Consider the following 20787-nt stretch of genomic DNA (forward strand, 5'->3'; position numbering starts at 1 on the left):
AGCAATAACATCACTTCATGCGATCTGGACACTATACTTCTGTGGATACAGCCCAAAATGGCATTTGCCTTTTTTAGCCACTGCATCACACTGCTGACTCATGGTCCACTAAAACCCCTAGATCCTTTTTGCACATACGACTGCCGAGACTAGTCTCCCCCATCCTACATTTACGCATTTGATTTTTCTACCTAAATACAGAGCCTTACATTTATCCCTGTTAAAATTCATTTTATTTGCTTTAGCCCAGCTATGATGGTTCTCCTCTGAAGCTTCCGTTTTGGAAAAAAAAAAAGCAAAAATCAAGATTGCTGCAGTGGAAAACTTACTTCACTTTGTTGGAGGTTAGGTGGGGGGGGGGGAGGCAACCCTGAAGCACTAGAGAGCCTGGAGGGACTCAGAGAGGTGTTAACAGACGGCTCACGCCAAAGCACAAAACACATTTGCTCCGGAATCGTCTCCAAGAGCAAAGGGACTGCTCCCAAGCTCATGGGAAACTAAGCCAGTGGCCACTTATGAACGCAGTGGAAATCTAGACTTTCTTTCAGAGCTCTGTCCTGGGACCATCAACTGTTCATCACCAAGAGAAACCTCTGCCTTTTGACCCACAGTTCTTGCTTTATGGGAATCCCAAGGAACTGAAGTGTCCTATGATCCCCCTAGAACTGGGGTAGCCAAACTGTGGCTCCCTCACACGTATTGTGTGGCTCTTGAAGCCCCCACCACCACCCTGTTGGCCAGCATGGAGAAGGCATTTCACTCTTTAAATCACTTCTCCAAACCAAGCCAGCCAGCGGCTTAGAGAACGCATTTAAAGTTGATTTCTTTCTGTCTCTCCCTCCAGCATCTATTTTCCTTCCTTCCTTCCGGCAGCTCTCAAACATCTGACGTTCAACGGTGTTCAGGGTGTTTTTTTTCCGTGTGTGTGTCTAATGTTGGATACCACTATCTTTCAGGAGTGTGCCAAGCAAGAAACTGGGAGGATTCTGCTTATAAATACGGAAAAGGTGTTTTGAAATTAACGGCAAGAAACATGTATTTAACTTTGAGGAAGCAATTTCCACTTAATTGATAGTGTTTCTGTTCCTAACTGAGCCGCTATTATGCCTCTTATTGCAATTAATTTTGGTTACTTCAGTCTCATTGTGCACGTCTCTGACAGCGTATCATTTCCAAAAGCTTCGGCTTGATTGATCCAAAGCCCAAACAAGCTCCGTTATCAGCTTCATCCCATAATTCTGCCCCTCTCTATTATTCCGAAGCGAGAGGACTGAAACGCACAACACAAGTCCATCTTGGAAGCTACGCGGGAAAGAGCTTCAAGTTGTTTTATGCGGAGTCAAAACCCTGGTCCGTCTAGCTCGGCTTGTGCTATGCTTGGCCAAACTAAACGGTATGCTTTTTAAAGGACTAGCATTCCTTGCAGCCAAAGTTCCCTCTAAGCTGAGTTAGTGTGAGCTAGCTCACAGTTCTTTAGCCTCCAGCTCACACATTTGCCTTAGCTCAGGAAAAACAGCCTCAGAGCAAACAAATTTATGCGTTGGCTCACAACTTTAATGTCAGAAGCTCACAAAGTAGAATTTTTGCTCACAAGACTCCACAACTTAGAGGGGATTGGATAAACACAGCCAGTTTCAAGAGGGGATTGGATAAACATCTGGAGCAGAGGTCCATCAGTGGCTATTAGCCACAGTGTATTGTGTCTGGAGCAGTGATGCTCTGTATTCTTGGTGCTTGATACTTGTGGGGGGGGGGTCACAGTGGGAAGGCTTTTAGTGTCCTGGCCCCACTGATGGACCTCCTGAAAGCACCTGGGTTTTTGGCCACTGTGTGACACAGAATGTTGGACTGGATGGGCCATTAGCCTGATCCAACATGGCTTCTCTTATGTTCAGACATGAGTACCTGATTTGGCTCAGGACCATGGGATCATGGGAGGTGACTCCCCCCTGCTCTGTTTTCCCAAGCTGAAACAGTCCCATGGAAGGTGGCATTTCCCCCATTTTTTTTTAGAGCTCCACACACGGGGGACCCAGATCTGACTAAATTAAAAATCACATTACGTTGTTTGACCCCAAGCAGCAGTTACTTTCTAGGGCACCAGACAAGTGTTTTTCCCCTTTTTTATTTTTTGCAGGAGGCTGGAGCGATGTTAGCACTGGAACCTGGGTCCTTCTGAACATGCTCTGCTGCAGAGCTGACTTCTGGCCAGCCACTGACTTTCAGCCTAGCCTCTCCTAAGGTGGTTGTGAGGATAAGGGAGAGCCCGTTTGGTGTAGTGGTTAAGTGTATGGACTCTTATCTGGGAGAACCGGGTTTGATTCCCCACTCCTCCACCTGCACCTGCTGGAATGGCCTAGGGTCAGCCATAGCTTTCGCAGGAGTTGTCTTTGAAAGGGCAGCTGCTGTGAGAGCCTTCTCAATCCCACCCACCTCACAGGGTGTCTGTTGTGGGGGAAGAAGATATAGAAGATTGTAAACCGCTGAGTCTCAGATTCAGAGAGAAGAGCAGGGTATAAAAAAACAACCAAGGGGAGTTTACTACCCAAACTCTTTAGAAAATAATTTTCAAGGAAAAAAGGCAGAGCATAAATATTTTTTCAAACAAATGGGCTAGCTGGTGCAATGGAAGGAATATTAGATTAACATGTTGAAGGCTTGGGTTCAAATCCCTCCTCAGTTTCCCCCTTCCCATGGCTGCACGAAGTCATGTTAGCATCGGCCGCTCCAACGGGCTCTCTAATGCCAACATCTTTCTCATCTCTGTTTCCTGAGACGTGTCCGCTGGAGATCTGGAGTGAACTGAACTGGGTGGCCTCCTGCCCATGACACCCGGGCTCTATCCTATCGCGGAGTTACAGCTCTTCCCCCAGAAAGAGTTTGAACTGACTCCCTCCCTGCCAGCCAGCCGAATGCCGCCGCACAGTCTCCGGGCTTCTGCGCCAGAGATTCCAGTCAGCAGATGCTGAGCTACAGTCTTTCCCCGTTGCCACGACTTTGTGTGTTTTGGCTGCGTTTCGTTTGTCTTCTTTCCCGGAGGAAGACCTGCTGCTCGGTACACCTGTTAGCGGCACCAAACAGGTGGCTAACCTTATGGGCTCCTCTCACCTGCAAAGGAAGAGGCCTCCCCACCCTGAGAGAAAAGCCTCGCTCCCTGCCCTGCCAAGGGGATGGCCGGCAGAGGTCCAGAGACCTACTGGCCGAGGCTGAATTCGACAGCAGCGCTGTCGAATTACACCGGTGGGAAAATATACGAAGCCGCCTTATTCCAAGTCGTGCCAAACTTTCCCACCCTGGCTGACAGCAATTTTTCAAGGTCATGGAGAAGGGTCTTTCATAGAATGTGGAAGGTATCCCCAGGGTCATCTAGAATCTTAGAACCATAGAGTTGGAAGGTACCCCCCCAGGGTAATCTAGTCCAACCCCCTGCACAAGTGCAGGAAATTCACAGACACTTACTTCTAAATTCACAGGATCTGCAGGATTGCTGTCAGATGGCCATCTAGCCCCTGTTTCTTTCATTAAGCTCTGGCGCCTCCGATTAAAAGGATCACGCAGCGCAACACACCTCTGCCTGAGAACCCAGGAGATGCTCTGCCAGTCAAAGCTTGATGGACCAAGTGTCTATCCTGGATTAGGGTGGCAATATGCATTCATGAGGAAGGGATCATACCTCACTGATCGTGCGAGTGCGTGCACAAAAGGTCACAGGTTCGATTTCTGCCACCTTCCAGTAATCATAGAATCATAAAGTTGGAAGGGGCCTCCAGGCTCATCCAGTCCAACCCCCTGAACAATGCAGGAAACTCACAAATACCTCCCCCTAAATTCACAGGATCGTCATTGCTGTCAGATGGCCATCTAGCCTCTGTTTAAAAACGTCCAAAGAAGGAGAGCCCACCACCTTCCGAGGAGGAAGCCTGTTCCACTGAGGAAAAGCTCTTACGGTCAGGAAGTTCTTCCTAAAGTTGACCCGGAAACTCTTTTGATTTAATTTCAACCCATTTGAGCCAGAAAATCTTTTAATTTCAACCCATTTGAGCAGGAAGCTCTTTTAATTTCAACTCAGTTGAACCGGAAACTCTTTTAATTTCAACCCATTTGAGCCGGAAAATCTTTTGATTTAATTTCAACCCATTTGAGTCGGAAACTCTTTTGATTTAATTTATACGAATTAATTTAAACCCATTTAATTTAATTTCAACCCATAATGGATCTCAGGAAGACCTGTGGCCAGCATAATGTAGTGTTGGACTAGGTTCTGAGAGACCCAGGTTTGAATCCTTGCTCTGCCATAGAAGCTTGCTGGGTGACCTCGGGCCAATCATAAGCTCTCGGCCTAACCTACCTCACAGGGCTGTTGTGAGGATAAAATGCAGGGCAGGAGAACGACATAAGCCACTTTGGGACCCCGCTGGGGGAGAAAGGTGAGGTATAAGTAATGTAAAGCAATCCAGCCCTGCTACCCAGGGAGAGACGGTGGCTCAGTGGCAGAGTGCTTCCTTTGCACGCAGGTTTGGCCTCCAGTTTAAATGGATCAAGTCTGGCCCCCAGTTTAAATGGATCTGAGAGTAGGTGATAAAGCGAAGGATCCAACCTGGGACCTCCTGCAACTGTTTTTAATGTGCTTGTGTGCAACGATGCTTTTGTGCTTCTGGCTTTTTAATGTGCTTTGACGTTTCTGGGTCTTATTGGCTGCTTTTTGGTGGGTTTTAATATCGTACAATTTTGTATGGTGAGCCACCTTGAGCAGGTTGGTCTGTGAAGACGTGCCACGTAAAAGTTTAAAACAAATAACCAAAACGCACACTCGATTGTAGCCCTTCTGAGAGGCAACTGAAAAATCAGGCACGTGAAGTTTCTCTGTTCTTTAGGGGAGGGACGGTGGCTCAGTGGTAGAGCATCTGCTTGGGAAGCAGAAGGTCCCAGGTTCAATCCCCGGCATCTCCAAAAAAGGGTCCAGGCAAATAGGTGTGAAAAACCTCAGCTTGAGTCCCTGGAGAGCTGCTGCCAGTCTGAGAAGACAATACTGACTTTGATGGACCGAGGGTCTGATTCAGTATAAGGCAGCTTCATATGTCCATATGATGCTGCCCAAGGAACCAGTGATAACAAGGAAGTGACGGGTAACGTTAGGGAGGAATACAAACCACAGTTTCAGGAACTCCAGTTCCTCTGGTGGAAATTTCACGGACGTAGGCTTAAACACAGCCTGTGGAATTTCCCCAGGATTCTGGGCCTGTTCGGGCAGCAGAACTCTCTCCGGGCACAGAAAAGAATAAGGGCAGGAAATATCAGCCCCTGCAACTGGTAAGGCGGCATGAAGCTTCTGCATCAGCTGAGCCCCAAATAAATAAGAACGGCCCGCTCTTTTGTTCTTGCTCGGTCAATGCAGCAAGATGTGGCATAGCTCAGACCAAGACGTGTTCTACTTACGCTGGCTCCCAATTTGCTTCGGGGCCCAATTCTAGGTGCTGCCGTTGGCTACAAGGCCCTGACCTGGATAGCCCATGCTAGCCCCATCTGCTCAGACCTCAGAAGCGATTCAGTCATTTAATTTCTATCCTGTCCTCCCCTGCAAGTGGACTCAGGGTGGGTCACAACATTTCAAGCTAAGCCAGCTAGTATTTGGAAAGAAAACCACCAAGCGATACCAGGATCACTACCAGTGTTCCCTCTAAGCTGAGCTAGTGTGAGTTAAGCTCACAGTTCTTTTAGTCTTTTGGCTCACACGTTTTTGTCTTAGCTCAGGGAAAACGGCCCCAGAGCAAACCCATTTATGTAGCAGCTCACAACTTAAATGGCAGTAACTCACAAAGCAGAATTTTTGCTCACAAGACTCCACAGCTTAGAGGGAACATTGGTCACGACACAGAGACAAGCAATGACAAACTACCTCTGAATGTCTCTTATCTTGAAAACTCCACCAAGCTCCCCTCACCAAAGTTTGAGGAACATAAGAACAGCCCTGCTAGATGAGACCAATAGTCCATCTAGTCCAGTATCCTGCCTCACGCAGTGGCCAGCGAGTTCCTCTGGAGAGCCAACAACAGGGCAGAGAGGCTGAGGCCTTCATTAGAGCATCAGAAGAACCCTGCTGGATCAGACCAGTAGTCCACCCAGTCCAGCATCCTGCCTTACACAGTGGCCAACCAGTTCCTCTGGAAAGCCAACAACAGGGCAGAGAGGCTGAGGCCTTCATTAGAGCATCAGAAGAACCCTGCTGGATCAGACCAGTAGTCCACCTAGTCCAGCATCCTGCCTCACACAGTGGCCAATCAGTTCCTCTGGAGAGCCAACAACAGGGCAGAGAGGCTGAGGCCTTCATTAGAGCATCAGAAGAACCCTGCTGGATCAGACCAGTAGTCCACCCAGTCCAGCATCCTGCCTTACACAGTGGCCAACCAGTTCCTCTGGAGAGCCAACAACAGGGCAGAGAGGCTGAGGCCTTCATTAGAGCATCAGAAGAACCCTGCTGGATCAGACCAGTAGTCCACCTAGTCCAGCATCCTGCCTCACACAGTGGCCAATCAGTTCCTCTGGAGAGCCAACAACAGGGCAGAGAGGCTGAGGCCTTCATTAGAGCATCAGAAGAACCCTGCTGGATCAGACCAGTAGTCCACCTAGTCCAGCATCCTGCCTCACACAGTGGCCAATCAGTTCCTCTGGAGAGCCAACAACAGGGCAGAGAGGCTGAGGCCTTCATTAGAGCATCAGAAGAACCCTGCTGGATCAGACCAGTAGTCCACCTAGTCCAGCATCCTGCCTTACACAGTGGCCAACCAGTTCCTCTGGAGAGCCAACAACAGGGTAGAGAGGCTGAGGCCTTCATCAGAGCATCAGAAGAACCCTGCTGGATCAGACCAGTAGTCCACCTAGTCCAGCATCCTGCCTCACACAGTGGCCAATCAGTTCCTCTGGAGACCCATCACCAGAGCAGAGAGGCTGAGATTTTCCCCTGATGTTGCCTCCTGGCTCTGTGATTCAGAGGCCTAGTGTCTCTACAGTTTCTTTCAGTCACCATGGCTGTAGCCATGGATAGACTTACCCTCCATTAGACTGTCTCATCCCCTTTCAAAATGGTTCATTCCTACACCCTGTGGCAACAAACCCCGGATTTTCATCGCTCTCAGTGTAAAGCAGCATTTCTTTTTGTCCGTCCTGAACCTACTGTCCATCAGCTTCAGTGGACGCCCTCAAGTTGTAATATTTGGGGAGAGGGGGAAAAAAAATTTCACTAGGACCACACTTTTATATTAAATAGAAGCCCAGCTTCTTCAGAAGTCTCTGTTTTCAAGCTGTCAAATTTGCCGAGCAGACGCAACCTGAGGGGAGGATCAACCTATTCCCTCACTCGGTTCCTCAGTTTTTCCAGCAAGATGATAACAGCTCAAAGAGAAGCGTCTGCGCCTCGGCTCCCTTCAATTACGCTGAGCGATTATTGCTGTTGGCAGCCTCAGGAAGCTTTCAATCACGTATATGCATGGCGACACGGGCGTAAATATGATGACTAACGGATCTCGGAACATTTAATCTCCAGGATTTTTTTTTTTTAAAAACCCAATGTAAATAAATGCAAAACAAGAGCTAATTTCGGGTGAGTAGCGTCCTGCCACTTTCAACAACTCTGGGAAAATGTGCAGCAAATATTTTTCAAATACATCTCTGACACATGGGAGTCACGTGCACGAGAAACGAGACTGGAATAAAACAGTCGAGCCAACCCACATCCTGTGGGAAACAGGATACTGGACTAGATGGGCCTTTTTTTTTATCCGATCCAGCAGGGATCGTCCTATTCGGGCTGCTTCCAAAATTCTCCCGGTCCAAATGTCTCCCTGGATTTAGGAGTTCTGAATAGTCTGGTCTCATTGTCAAAGAGGGAGCCAGTTTGGTGCAGTGGTTAGGAGCATGGACTCTGATCTGAGAGAACCAGGTTTGATTCCCCACTCCTCCTCCACATGTAGCCAGCTGGATAACCTTGCAGCCAGCTGGAATTCTAGCAGGAGCTCCTTTGCATATTAGGCCGCACACCCCTGATGTAGCCAATCCTCCAAAAGCTTACAAAAAAGATCCCTGTAAATTCCTGGAGAATTAGCTACATCGGGGGGGGGGGTGGCCTAATATGCAAAGGAGCTCCTGCTAGAATTCCACCCCTGGTTGTCATCAATATTCTTTTGGTGTGGTGTTTCACCCCATGCCGCTGAAGAGGTACACGTCCGTGGAACACTGTGCAAAAAGATCATTGCTGCAATCATAGCAAGGACGCTCCCCACACGGTGGGGGAGAGGGATGCTGAAGAAACCGCAGCGAAATGAGCATATTCCAATTAAAGAATTAATTTTAGAAGTTCTCTTGGTGGTCAAAAGCATCGCCTTATGGCAACCCTGCAGGGCTTTCAAGGCAAGAGATGAACATAGGTGGTTTGCCGTTTCCTTCCTCTGCGTAGCAACCCTGGTCTTCCTTGGTGGTCTCCCATCCAAGTACTAAACAGAGCCATCCAGGTCATGACAGAAGCCATCCTTGCTTTGGACAAATTAAAGAGAAGCAGGACTCGAGGCAGAGTGGAACAACATGGGCATGGAAAAGGGGAAGATCCACTCATCTCTGAGACCGCAGTCAGGTGTAGTGGTCAAGTGCACGGACTCTTATCTGGGAGAACCGGGTCTGATTCCCCACTCCTCCGCCTTAACCTGCTGATGTGGCCTTGAGTCAGCCAGAAGTTTTTGCAGAGCTGTTCCTCCCATGAGCAGTTTCTGTCAGAGCTCTCTCAGCCCCACCAACCTCACAGGGTGTCTGTTGTGGGCAAGGGGAGGGAAAGGAAATTGTAAGCTGCTCTGAGACTCCTTTAGGTAGTGAAGGGTGGGGTATGAAGCCAATCTCTTCTTCTCTTTCCAACAGCCATATGCAGTAGGTTATCAGAGAACGTATTCCTGTTTTTTGCAACCTGTCTTGGCTGCAAAAAGAGGGAATAGTGAACAAAAGAGAAGCCGTGTTGGATCAGGCCAATGGCCCATCCAGTCCAATACTCTGTGTCTCACAGTGGCCAAAACTCGGGCGCCATCAGGATGTCTACCAGCGGGGCCAGAACCCTCCCACTGTGGCCCCCCAAGAATCACTGCCCCAGACACAAGAACATAAGGAAAGCCATGTTGGATCAGGCCAATGGCCCACCCAGTCCAACACTCTGTGTCTCACAGTGGTCGAAACCTAGATGCCATCACGATGCCCACCAGCGGGGCCAGAACTCCAGAACCCTCCCCAAGCACCAATACAGAGCATCACTGCCCCAGACACAAGAACATAAGAATAGCCATGTTGCATCAGGCCAATGGCACATCCAGTCCAACATTCTGTCACACAGTGGCCAAGAAACCAGGTGCCACTAGTGGGGCCAGGGGGGCAGGTTAAGAACGTGACCAATCAACACAAGGCCTATGAACCCATAAAAGCTCCACCCTGTCTGCTTGTGTCCCTTTTAGAAGAATTTGCAGCATGCCTTATGAAAACAGCTTTGGTCTTCCCACAGTGGGAGCGTGTCTGCGAGAATGCCTGTTATTGTCACAATGCACTGTTCTTCCTCTCTCCAGACTGAGAGGAGACTATGGTCTTTTATTTATTTCTCAGCTGTAAAAAATGTATGCTACTTCTTTATAAGCTTAGAGAAGCTGATAAGAGAAAAATCAATAAAAGGACTTTGCCCCAAATCCTCAGAATTATGGGACTGGCACCATTTTTAAAAAATCTGCTGAAGCCAGTCAGCGGTGAGGCACGGCCTGTCAGTAGCTGAGAGACACCTGTTGCTGTGGCCTGCTGGGAGAGCGGAAGCCTTGTGCCTGCACTGCCTTTGAACCCGGAGGCTCCGCTTTGGTCTTAGAGCTCCTGATAACTCTCCCTTCCATGAATCTGTCTAATTCTTTGGTAAGGCTGCCTAAGGCAGTGACCACGTCTTCTGGTAGTGAATTTCAGAAACGCTTTGTGTGACGAAGTACTTTCTTTTAACTATTCCGAACCAACTTCCACATTGCCTAGGGTCGCTGGGCCCAACTCAGAAAAATATCTGGGAGACTTTGGGGATGGAGTCAGGAGACCTTGGTGGGTGGAGCCAGGAGACTTTGGGGGTGGAGTCAGGAGACTTTCGTGGGTGGAGCCAGGAGTAAGGTTGTGACAAGCACAACTGAACTCCGAAGGGAGTTCTGGCTGTCACATTTAAAGGGACCATATTCCTTTTAAATGCCTTCTGCCCATTGGAAATAGGGCACCTTTGGGGGGGGGGGCACAGAATTGGATCCCCCAGTCCAATCTTTTTTGAAACTTTGGGGGGGGGGCGGTTTAGGAGAGTCTGCCGTGAAAATGTTGTGATGTGATGTCACCCCAGAGTTGGAAATGACTGGTGCTTGCACAGGAGACTACCTTTATACCTCAAAAAACAGTCTCCCCCGAGCCCCAGATACCCACAGATTCTCTGTTATACACTATGGGGACCGGTCCCCATAGGGTATAATGGAGTGTCCAGCAGAACTCCATTTAACCCCTCCTTGCTTTCTGATATCCCTGAAGCAGGGGGAGGGCCCCCAAACCAAGAGATCCCTTGCCCCCAGCTGGGGATTGACAGCCCTAACATAGCGACATAAGCTTGTAAGCCCCTCCCCATGTCCTCCCTTTGGTGACTTGTTTGGAGACTCGTGAGTCCCAGCCCCAGCCTGCATGGCTCTGACCTGGATAGCCCGGGCTACTTCCATCTCCTCCGATCTTGGAAGCTAAGCAGGGTCAGCCCTGGCTAGTGTTGGGACGGGAGACCACCAAGGAAGTCCAAGGTTGCTATGCAGAGGCAGGCAATGGCAAACCACCTCTGAACATCCCTTGCCTGGAAAACCAAGAAGGGGTTGCCGTTAGCGGCTGCGGCTTGATAACAACCAATCTCCACACTAAAGAGAGGAAACGCCCTGGAGAAAATGGCTCCTTTGGAAGGCGGACTACGTGGCCGTGATCACGCACACTCAATAGTCCACTTTTGATGCAGTTCCCAACTGGATTTTGCCCGTTCACACAGTCAATTCCAGTTGGAAAGTGCATAGAAAGTGTGTCGAAAGTGCATCCTTTAGTTTGTGGGACCACCGCCACCCTGAGGACCCTTTCTTCCCCAAAGCTTGCCCTCCCTGGGCTCCATCTCCAAATCTCCAGGAATTTCCCAGCCTGGAGTTGATGATCTATTTCATGATGTTTGGAATACAGCCCTTTCTGGCCTTGACCTCCTGCCACACAGGGATTCGGGGAAGGTCCGGTCCCTGAACCCAGCACCCTCCGGCTGGCAGCTCCAGGTTCAGAAATACCTGGAGATTTGAGGCTGAGACCTAAGCAGGGGAGCTACCTTTGCAGGATACAATGCCATGCAGTCTACCTTCCAAAGCAGTCATTTTCTTCAGGAGAAGGGGAACAAATGTTTTAAATAAACAAATAAGAAATAAACAAGCGATTCACGCAGTCTGGATATCTGTTGTAAGTCTACGATGGGGTGGCCAAACTGGGAGCCACGTGTGGCTCTTTCACACACATGGTGTGGCTCTCGAAGCCCCTACCACCCCATTGGCTGGCTTGGAGGAGGCATTTCTCCATCACTTCTACAAGCCAAGCCAGCCAGTAGCTTGAAGAATGCATTTAAAGTTACAGTTGCTTTCTTTCCACCTCCCTCCCCGTCTTCCTTCCTTCCATCTGGTGTTCACGTCTTGCGGCTCTCAAACATTGGCTGTTTATTCTATGCGGCTCTTACTTTAAGCAAGTTCGGCCACCCCTGGTCTATGAGATCTCCATCCCCAACCTGCAGGTTTGCAACCCTTCGAGTCCCAGGCCATCTCTACTGGGCAGAGCCTCGCTACTGTTCCTCGATTCCAGCACAACCCTGATAGTAATTGCACCCTCCTCCACCGAACACCCCAAGCTTGCTAACATCAGTTGGACGACAATTCTGCAGTGGAACTGCTGAAGCCTCGGAAGCCCGGCTGAAACATTCTCCCCCACCCCAATCTCAGGAGAGAGCTTTCTAAGCAAATGTTAGAGAGCCATCAAGTGGCAGAAAACCAAGCATGACCAAAAAAAAAAAGCTCCAAAAGGAACTCTCAAGTTCTCCAGCGCAAGGAGGCACCAAGGAGGTTCCCGCTTATTGCCAATTAACACGATTTCAAAAGCAACGTTTCAATTAGCGGTGCTTCGTGACTGCCAAACCCCAAATACGCTCGCATGCATTTAGCAGCGCATTCGGTGGGTCATAAAAATATTTATGCCAGGCCCCCTCCTGAGCCATTGTTGATTTTAATACAATCTCCTTCGCACCCCGGTGAGGCGATGCACAAACTCAGGCATGGGAGGCAGAGAGAAGCTCATTAGAATTTGATATTGCAATCGTCTCCTTTGAATGCAGTGGGCGGCGTAGGTATGCCTTATGGTTGCCTACACCGGGTTTGGAAACTCCTGGAGATTTGGGGGTGGAGTCTGGGGAGGGTTACAACGCCACAGAGCCCATCCTCCAAAGCAGCCATCTTCTCCAACGTAAGAACATAAGAGAAGCCATGTTGGATCAGGCCAATGGCCCATCCAGTCCAACACACTGTGTCATACAGTGGCCAAAAAAACCCCACAGGCACCATCAGGAGGTTCATCAGTGGGGCCAGGACACTAGAAGCGCTCTCACTGTGCCCCCCCTCGGCAAGCACCCAGAATACAGAGCATCACTGCCCCAGACAGAGAGTTCCAACGATAAGCTGTGGCTAATAGCCACTGATGGACCTCTGCTCCAGATGCTTATCCACTCCCCTCTTGAAGCTGGCTAAGCTTGTAGCTGCCACCACCTCCTGTGGCAGTGAAGTCCACGTGTTAATCACCCTTTGGGTGAACATATGAACATATGAAGCTGCCTTATACTGAAACAGACCTTTGGTCCATCAAAGTCAGTATTGTCTTCTCAGACTGGCAGCGGCTCTCCAGGGTCTCAAGCTGAGGCTTTTCACACCTATTTGCCTGGACCCTTTTTTAGAGATGCCAGGGATTGAACCTGGGACCTTCTGCTTCCCAAGCAGATGCTCCACCACTGAGCCACCGTCCCTCCCCAAGGGTGAAGAAGTACTTCCTTTTATCAGTTCTAACCCGACTGCTCAGCAATTTCATTGAATGCCCACGAGTTGTCGAATTGTGAGAAAGGGAGAAAAGCACTTCTTTCTCTACCTGCCGTATCCCATGCATAGTCTTGCCAACCTCTATCATGTCACCCCGCAGTCGACGTTTCTCCAAGCTAAAGAGCCCCAAGCATTCCAAGGAAGCTGATCTCTGAAGTCAGGAGATCAGCTGTAATTCTGGGAGATCTCCAGGCCCCACTAGCCTCAGGGAAGAACCTGGGGACCCCCTGAAATTACAGCTTGTCTACAGGGACTGTACAGCATTGTACCCCACTGAGGTCCCTGACTTCCTCCTCCAAATCTCCAAGAGTTTCCCAACCTGGATCTGGCAACCCTATCTTCCCCATCCCCGGTGGCCTGGGGGACCTGGAGGTTGGCAACCCTCAGGGCCTGCCTTTGGAAGTGAGGCTCTCAAACATCTCAGTCTGATGTTGATGGATGTTGTTTGCATATTAGGCCACGCCCCTCCTGCCAAGCCAGCCGGAACTGTGTTCCTGCTCAAAAAAAGCCCTGAGTAGCACGGCAGAAGGAAAGACTTTTCTCTGCTCGAGCTCCCGACAATCAGAGTGGGCGACACTGAGCTAGATGGGCAAATGGCCTGACTCAGTATAGACTTCTGACAGGTAAGGCTTCTTTCCCCCCCGAATTGTGAGAGGCACATCTCTTTTGAAAAGACGGTCCCTAACATTTTAGGTCCCTGCAGGCACATTTGGAATTCCGACACAACACAGGGATGCAGCAACACAAAATGACTTGCTGCAGGAAGCAGAGCTGGCCACAAAACAATTGCCACAGTTTAATACTGGGCGGGTCTTTCTGCTGCTGCCAAAGCAACATTTAAGAAAGTCTGCACATCCAATCAAATCTCCAATATTCAGTTGGAAGCCTTGCTGGCCAGACACTCAAACTGGTCCCACTGACCTCCAAAAAACACTTGACGGGCACCAGAAAAGATGTGGGTGGGTGTCTTGTCACCCCCGAGCACTGTGTTGGGGACCCCTAGATTAGAGAATGCAAGTGGAAGAGTTACCAGTTCTCAAAGAAGCCTTGTTCCTGTCTGACATTCATGTAGGCGTGCCCTCCGTTAGCCACACTGAAACCTTCGCAGAAGGCAAATAATGGGGCTGCAATTCTGCATAGTAAATCGTTGAATGATCCTGAAGCGGCAGAATTGGCCAGCAGCAACAGACGTCAATTGGCAAGTGATCACCCCAGAGCGGTGACTCATGCAGAGAAGCAAAAGGCAGCCTCCTCTAAGGACAAGTAATTATGCACGTCTGCAATGGGGACGACTTATCAGGATCACACCAGGTGCAGATAATTACCCATTCCACAGTGCAGGCAGTTAAGGAGAAGTCAAAGGCAGAGCAGTAAATCATACAGAGAAGCACCAGACAACCTCCTTGATAGGTGAGTGCTTAAAGGCTCATGGGATTCTTCAATTCTTGATCTATATTCCCTTAACAGCAATAAGCAATGCACATAGTTCAAAACTTGCTTTTGCTATAGGTGTTCTTAGGCAACCCACTCATTACTAAGCCCCTGAGAAATATGCACTGTTAGGAGCCTGCCTCACAGGGCTGTTGTGAAGGGCACAACACATTCAAAGCACTTCAAACATGGACATTATTATCAGTAGTTCAGCATCTAGGTTCCCGTATTCTTTCGGGAAAAATGCAAAGTGGCTGGCTTTGGTTGCAGAATGCCCTCAGCTGCTTTGAACCTGTACACCATTCCCTTCCCTCCATTTGGACAAGCTTATGGAGATGGTCAACAGCTTTTTTCCCAGGATGATTCTGAATCTCACCGGAAACCGCGAGATGCTGTCTGCCGGAATACAAACGCGGCGGGTCAGCGGTGTGTCTGGACGACAGCCTCTGACACCTTCACAGACAGATCAGCAGCGGGGACTCGTTTTTTAATTTCCGACATTATCATGCATGGGCGCCGCCGCTGCCTCTTCTGGGCAATGCGACAGGACAAGCCATGTGTCGCGGGGGAGAGCAGGAAAGCCGCAAAGGGGGGGGGGAGGAAAGGAGCGGGGGGATGACCTACAAAAGACAGAAAACCACATCACACCTCTCTGCAAATACACAACAAAGCAAGAAAAAGACATATATAAAATGCAAACCAACCCAAACAAACATTGCGGTATTGTGCGATTGCCACATGTATTTATTTAATTCATCTGTGCCCCCACCTTTCTCCCCAACGGGGACCCCAAGCAGCTTACACCGTTCTCCTTTCCTCCATTTTTATTTTCACAACGACCCTGTGAGGGAAGCTAGGCTGAGAGAGAGAGAGAGGGATTGGATAAGGACTGGGGACACCTGGGTGAATTCAAGGCTGAACTATCAAACCCGTGGCACAACCTCAGGTCAGTCAGTCTTTCCCCCTAATCCAGGGGTCCCCAACCCCCCGGGGCGTGGACTGGTCCTGGGCCGTAGCCTGTTAGCAACCGGGCTGTGAGTTGTATACTTATTAAATTATATATTATAATGTAGTATTAATAATAAGACATTGGATTTATATCCTGCCCTCTACTCCGAATTTCAGAGCGGTTCACAATCTCCTTTATCTTCCTTCCCAACAACAGACACCCCGTGAGGTGGGTGGGGCTGAGAGAGCTCCCCCCAGAAACTGCCCTTTCAAGGACAACTCTGCAAGAGCTATGGTTAACCCAAGGCCATTCCAGCAGCTGTAAGCGGAGGAGTGAGAAATCAAACCCCAGTTCCCGCAGATAAGAGTCCACACACTTAACCACCACACCAAAATAAAGTGCACAACTGTATCATCCCAAAACCATGCTCTCCACTCCCTCCAGACTGTGGAAAAATTGTCTTCCACAAAACTGGTCCCTGGTGCCAAAAAGGTTGGGGACCACTGCCCTAGCCTACATCACAGGGCTGTTTTATTCATTTAAAACATGCACTGTCACGACTAAGTTCTGAACTCTCAAAGAATCTCAGAATATCCAAGAGTTACCATCTCCCGGAACAGTAGCCAGAAAGGAACAGCTCCGTTTTATGGATTCTTCTCATAACTCTTCTTCTGTGCTGGCTGCCAATTGAACTGCTGAGAACAGTTCAAAACACCGATCCATATCTTTAAACGGCCGGAGACGAGGACAACTGCAGAAGGGCTGTCTCCAAGAGCCTCCTGCCTGCCAGTCAAAAGCAGAATGCCAAAGCCTTTCTCTCCGTCTTATGAAGCAAGAAGCAGAGAGGGAGCTTTTCCAGAAGAGCCGGTTTTTATACCTCCTCCTTTTCCCTACCCTGAGGAGTCTCAAAGCACCGTGCAATCACCTTCCCCTCAGTTTGGTGTAGTGGTTAAGTGTGTGGACTCTTATCTGGGAGAACCGGGTTTGAGTCCCCCACTCCTCCACTTGCACCTGCTGAGATGGCCTTGGGTCAGCCATAGCTCTTGTAGAGTTGTCCTTGTAAGGGCACTGCCACAAGAGCTCTCTCAGCCCAACCTACCTCATAGGGTGAGGGTGTCTGCTGTGAGGGGGTGGGCGGTAAAGGAGATTGTGAACGCTCTGAGATTCTGAGATTCAGAGTATAGGGTGGGATATAAATCCAATATCTTCTTCTCTCTATAACAGGCACCTTATGAGGCAGGTGGGGCTGAGAGAGTTCTGAGAGAATTGTGGCTGGCCCAAGGTTCACCCAGCAGGCTTCAGAGGGAGGAAGAGTAGAGAATCAAACCCGGCTCTCTAAACCAGAGTCTGCTGTTCTTAACCACTACACCATACTGGCTAGTAGTGGCATCTCCGTGGTGTCATCCTTAGCTGCAAAATGCGCATTCGGGCATACATCCCAATATTCTCCCAGTGGCCACTAAGATTTTAGGTGCAAGGTGGAATAGATTTTATTTGCTTTGGGTCTTTAGCTCATATGATCGCGTTTGTGGACAGCTCTCATGGAAATGCTATCATGGCTGAAGCCACTTTATTGTACTTTATTTAACTGCTATATATCCTCTCTCTCCTTTTTAATTCTGATGTTTCAATTTTGCTGGTTTTAGTCATACTCCTGATTACTGTTTTTAACGCCCTTAGTGTTTACTGATTCCTTGGGAAGCCGCTTTAGGCATGCTTTATGGGCAAAGCAGTCATGGAAGCTCAGGGAGGGGCTGCGGCTCAGTGGTAGAGTGTTTTGCTTGGCATGCAGAAAGTCCCAGGTTCAATCCCCGGCATCTCTTTCTAAAAGGAACAGGTGACAGGTGAAAGACACCACTTGAGTCCCTCCAGAGCATCCGCTAGTCTGAGCAGACAATACTGATCTTGACTGACCAAGATCAGCGTAAGGCAGATTCATGCATTTTGGGAGAGGCTGTGGCTCAGTGACAGAGCACCTACTTGGCATGCAGAAGGTCTCAAGTGCAATCCCTGGCATCTGCTGCCAAAGGGAACAAGAGGCAGTTGCCGTGAAAGCCTCTATCAGAGACCTTGGAGAGCCACTGCCAGTCTAAGCAGACAACACTGACCTTGACAGACCACAGGTCTGATTCACCACAGCTTCGTGTGCATTTGTTCATGTACCTCGTAGACAGTCCCGTCGACACAGTGAAGCAGTCCATGGCCTTGCCTCTGGTTCAGGATCCAGTCGCCTTCGTATTCATCCCCATTTCTAAGAAAGAAAGAAAGAAAGAAAGATTAGTCAGGAAGAAATGCTTAAAGGGACTGGAGATTCCGCTGGCAATATGAGATTCTAAACATGCTTGCTGAATAAGAAAGAAAGAACATCAGGCGGCACAGGGATGAGTGTGGATGTGTTCAGAAGTCATGTTGGAATATTTTTGGGGGGTCTATGTCAGATATATATAAAAACTTATTTATTTTTTGTGGATTCCCATGTTCGTATTTTTGACTGATAATGTTCTGGAACACAAGAATGCATATAGCTGCCATATTAAACCAGACCATTGGCCCATCAAGATAAGTATTATCTACCCAGACTGCCAGCAGCTCTCCAGGGTCCAGGGTAAAAGGCAGGGGTCTTTTACGTCACTTACTACCCAGTTCTTCCAAGTGGAGATGCCAAGGATTGAACCTGGGACCTTTTGCATGCCAAGCAGACAGTCTAACACTGAACCATGGCTTCTTCCTTACACTAATGAACACATGAAGTTGCTTTATAGGGAATCAGACCCTTGGTTTGTCAAGGTCAGTGAAGTCTACTGAGGCTAGAAGTAGTTCTTCAGGGTCATTCACATCACCTCCTGCCTGGTCCTTTGGACTGGCGATGCCAGGGATTAATCTGGGACCTTCTGTATGTTACGAAGATGTTTTACCAGTGAGCCATGGCCCCTCCCCTGCTAAGGGACATCTCAGAGAGGAGGACGATGAGACAGAGACAAAGAAGATGATGATGAGACTGGTTTTATACCCTGCCCTTCACTCAGAGTCTCAGAGCAGCTTACAATCTGCTTTCCTTCCTCTCCCCACAACAGTCACCCTGTGAGGTAGGCGGGGCTGAGAGAGCTCTGAGAGAACTGCTGTTTGTGAGAACAGCTCTGAAAGAACTTATGACTGACTCATCACACCAGCAGGTGCATGTGGAGGAATGGGGATTAGAGACCGCTCTCCTAACCACATCAAACTGTGGCTCCATGGCAGGGGTGCATGAATACATCCATCTCCAATTCTTTATTTATTTTTCCTACACTGTCTTCATTCAGGTTTTTATTTCACTAGTTTTCGTTGTTGAGGCTCTCAATGCATTTGTCTCTTGGATGCCTTTTTAAAACATTATATAGCACTTACGTGCAACTGGTTCAACAATAATGTGTTGTCAAGATACATTCGTTTAGCCGGCAGAGAAAAAAAGCAAGTGAACCCCAAATAAAGGGCCCATGGGTTCAGTTCACAACAGGGAGAAGAAAACTTGAGACAGCGACTTAATGGGGAATTCGATAGCATCCATCATTAAGCAGCAGGGCAGATGCTCTGCATGATGAAGGGCTCAGGTTTGGTTCACGGCATCCCTAGTTGAAGAGTCTCGGATAGCGGGAGATGGGAAAAGCCCTTTACCTGGTATCCCAGAGAGCTGCTGCAAAGTGCAGTGGACAATAACTGTGGCCAGGGCTTTTTTTTTTTTTTGTAGCAGGAACTCCTTTGCATATTAGGCCACACATGCCATTATGTAGCCAATCCTCCAATCTTACAGGGCTCTTCATGCAAGGCCTGTAAGCTCCAGGAAGACTGGCTACATCAGGGGGTGTGTGGCCTAACATGCAAATGAGTTCCTGCTACAAAAAAAGCCCTGATTGTGGGATTAATATATTCCACCAACTGAGCTGTGACCTCATTCTGCTTGGACCCCCTCTTTGGCTTCCATGACTTTCAGGTAGCCTACAGCTTAGTGGCAGAGTCCATGTTTTGCCTGTCCAGGTTAGTCCCTAGAATGCAAAGCCCGACCTTGAATAATTACAGCTGATGAAGAATTGTGGAGGCAGAGCCTTCCGTTAACGATTTTCCCTGTTTACAGTGGAAATTGACCACATTTAAAAGGATCATCTATTCTTGATAAGAGTTCTTGAAACAGGCTTACATTGATTGCCTATTGGGTTTCTGGATCCTTTTTGAACAGTATTACACTTTCAAGACACCCTCCTTGGAGTGACTTCTTTAAATCCAAGAGAGCATGCTTAATGGCAAGGGTTTCACCCTCCAGGAGAGAACTGCTCTTGCGTATTTTCATTGGAGTCAGGACTGTTATTTACTGCATTTCTTGCTTTGTATTTGTTGTGTGTGTTTGCAATCGTTAAATATATACTAGTGACCTTTATGCAGTTAAGACGGTGAGTTTTGTAGAATTCCCCCCACAATGTTTTTATTTAATTGTTTTTGCTTTAGCCAACATTCTAAAGTTGCTTGGAGCACTTTGTTTTGGGACATGAACGCTTCAGATAAATAACAGCAAAAACAGAGGGGAGGGGAAGAAGAGAGCCCGTACTTGAACCTCATTTTCCCTCCTCCATGTCTTTTGTTTTTGTAGAAGCTGCCTTCGTATCGCTGTCCGTCCTTGCCAGTCAGTAATCCATGGCCTAAAAAAGGAACCGGAAAAGGTCAGGAAGGTTAAGTAAATTGGAAGAGAACAAATGGAAGAAAACAACTGATTTTGAAACTGCAGTGCGTGTGTGCGAGGAATCTGATTCAGAATATGGCTAATGGATTGCTAAAAACTATTTCATGACATCCCACTCCGGTGGAACACCTTCCTGAAGTCCAATGCAGGTGTGATTGAAGTTCCCAAAGGAGAGCCAGTTTGGTGTAGTGGTTAAGTGTGCGGACTCTTATCTGGGAGAACCGGGTTTGATTCCCCACTCCTCCACTTGCACCTGCTAGCATGGCCTTGGGTCAGCCATAGCTCTGGCAGAGGTTGTCCTTGAAAGGGCAGCTGCTGTGAGAGCCCTCTCCAGCCCCACCCACCTCACAGGGTGTCTGTTGTGGGGGAGGAAGGTAAAGGAGATTGTGAGCCGCTCTGAGACTCTTCGGAGTGGAGGGCGGGATATAAATCCAATATCTTCTTCTTCTTCAACTGGACCGCTGCTTCCATCCACTTTCAGAGAATCCTTCTGAAAGCTAAGGACAAATAGAAGTGTGGAGCCGTGC

At 48.7% G+C, this 20787-nt stretch overlaps 1 protein-coding gene across 1 annotated transcript in view; it reads right to left on the reverse strand.

Annotated features, from left to right (window-relative positions):
• MORN1 (MORN repeat containing 1) overlaps positions 1–20787 on the reverse strand; it is a 208320-nt gene that overhangs the window by 181954 nt on the left and 5579 nt on the right. Inside the window, exons 5-6 of the mRNA XM_060259677.1 lie at positions 20129–20219; positions 17713–17800 (exon numbers count right to left, since the gene is read on the reverse strand). Of these exons, the coding sequence (XP_060115660.1) occupies positions 17713–17800; positions 20129–20219 (179 nt within the window). The remainder of the gene's footprint in view (positions 1–17712; positions 17801–20128; positions 20220–20787) is intronic.

Source organism: Heteronotia binoei, chromosome 18, assembly GCF_032191835.1.
Source record: "Heteronotia binoei isolate CCM8104 ecotype False Entrance Well chromosome 18, APGP_CSIRO_Hbin_v1, whole genome shotgun sequence".
Taxonomy (NCBI): domain Eukaryota; kingdom Metazoa; phylum Chordata; class Lepidosauria; order Squamata; family Gekkonidae; genus Heteronotia; species Heteronotia binoei.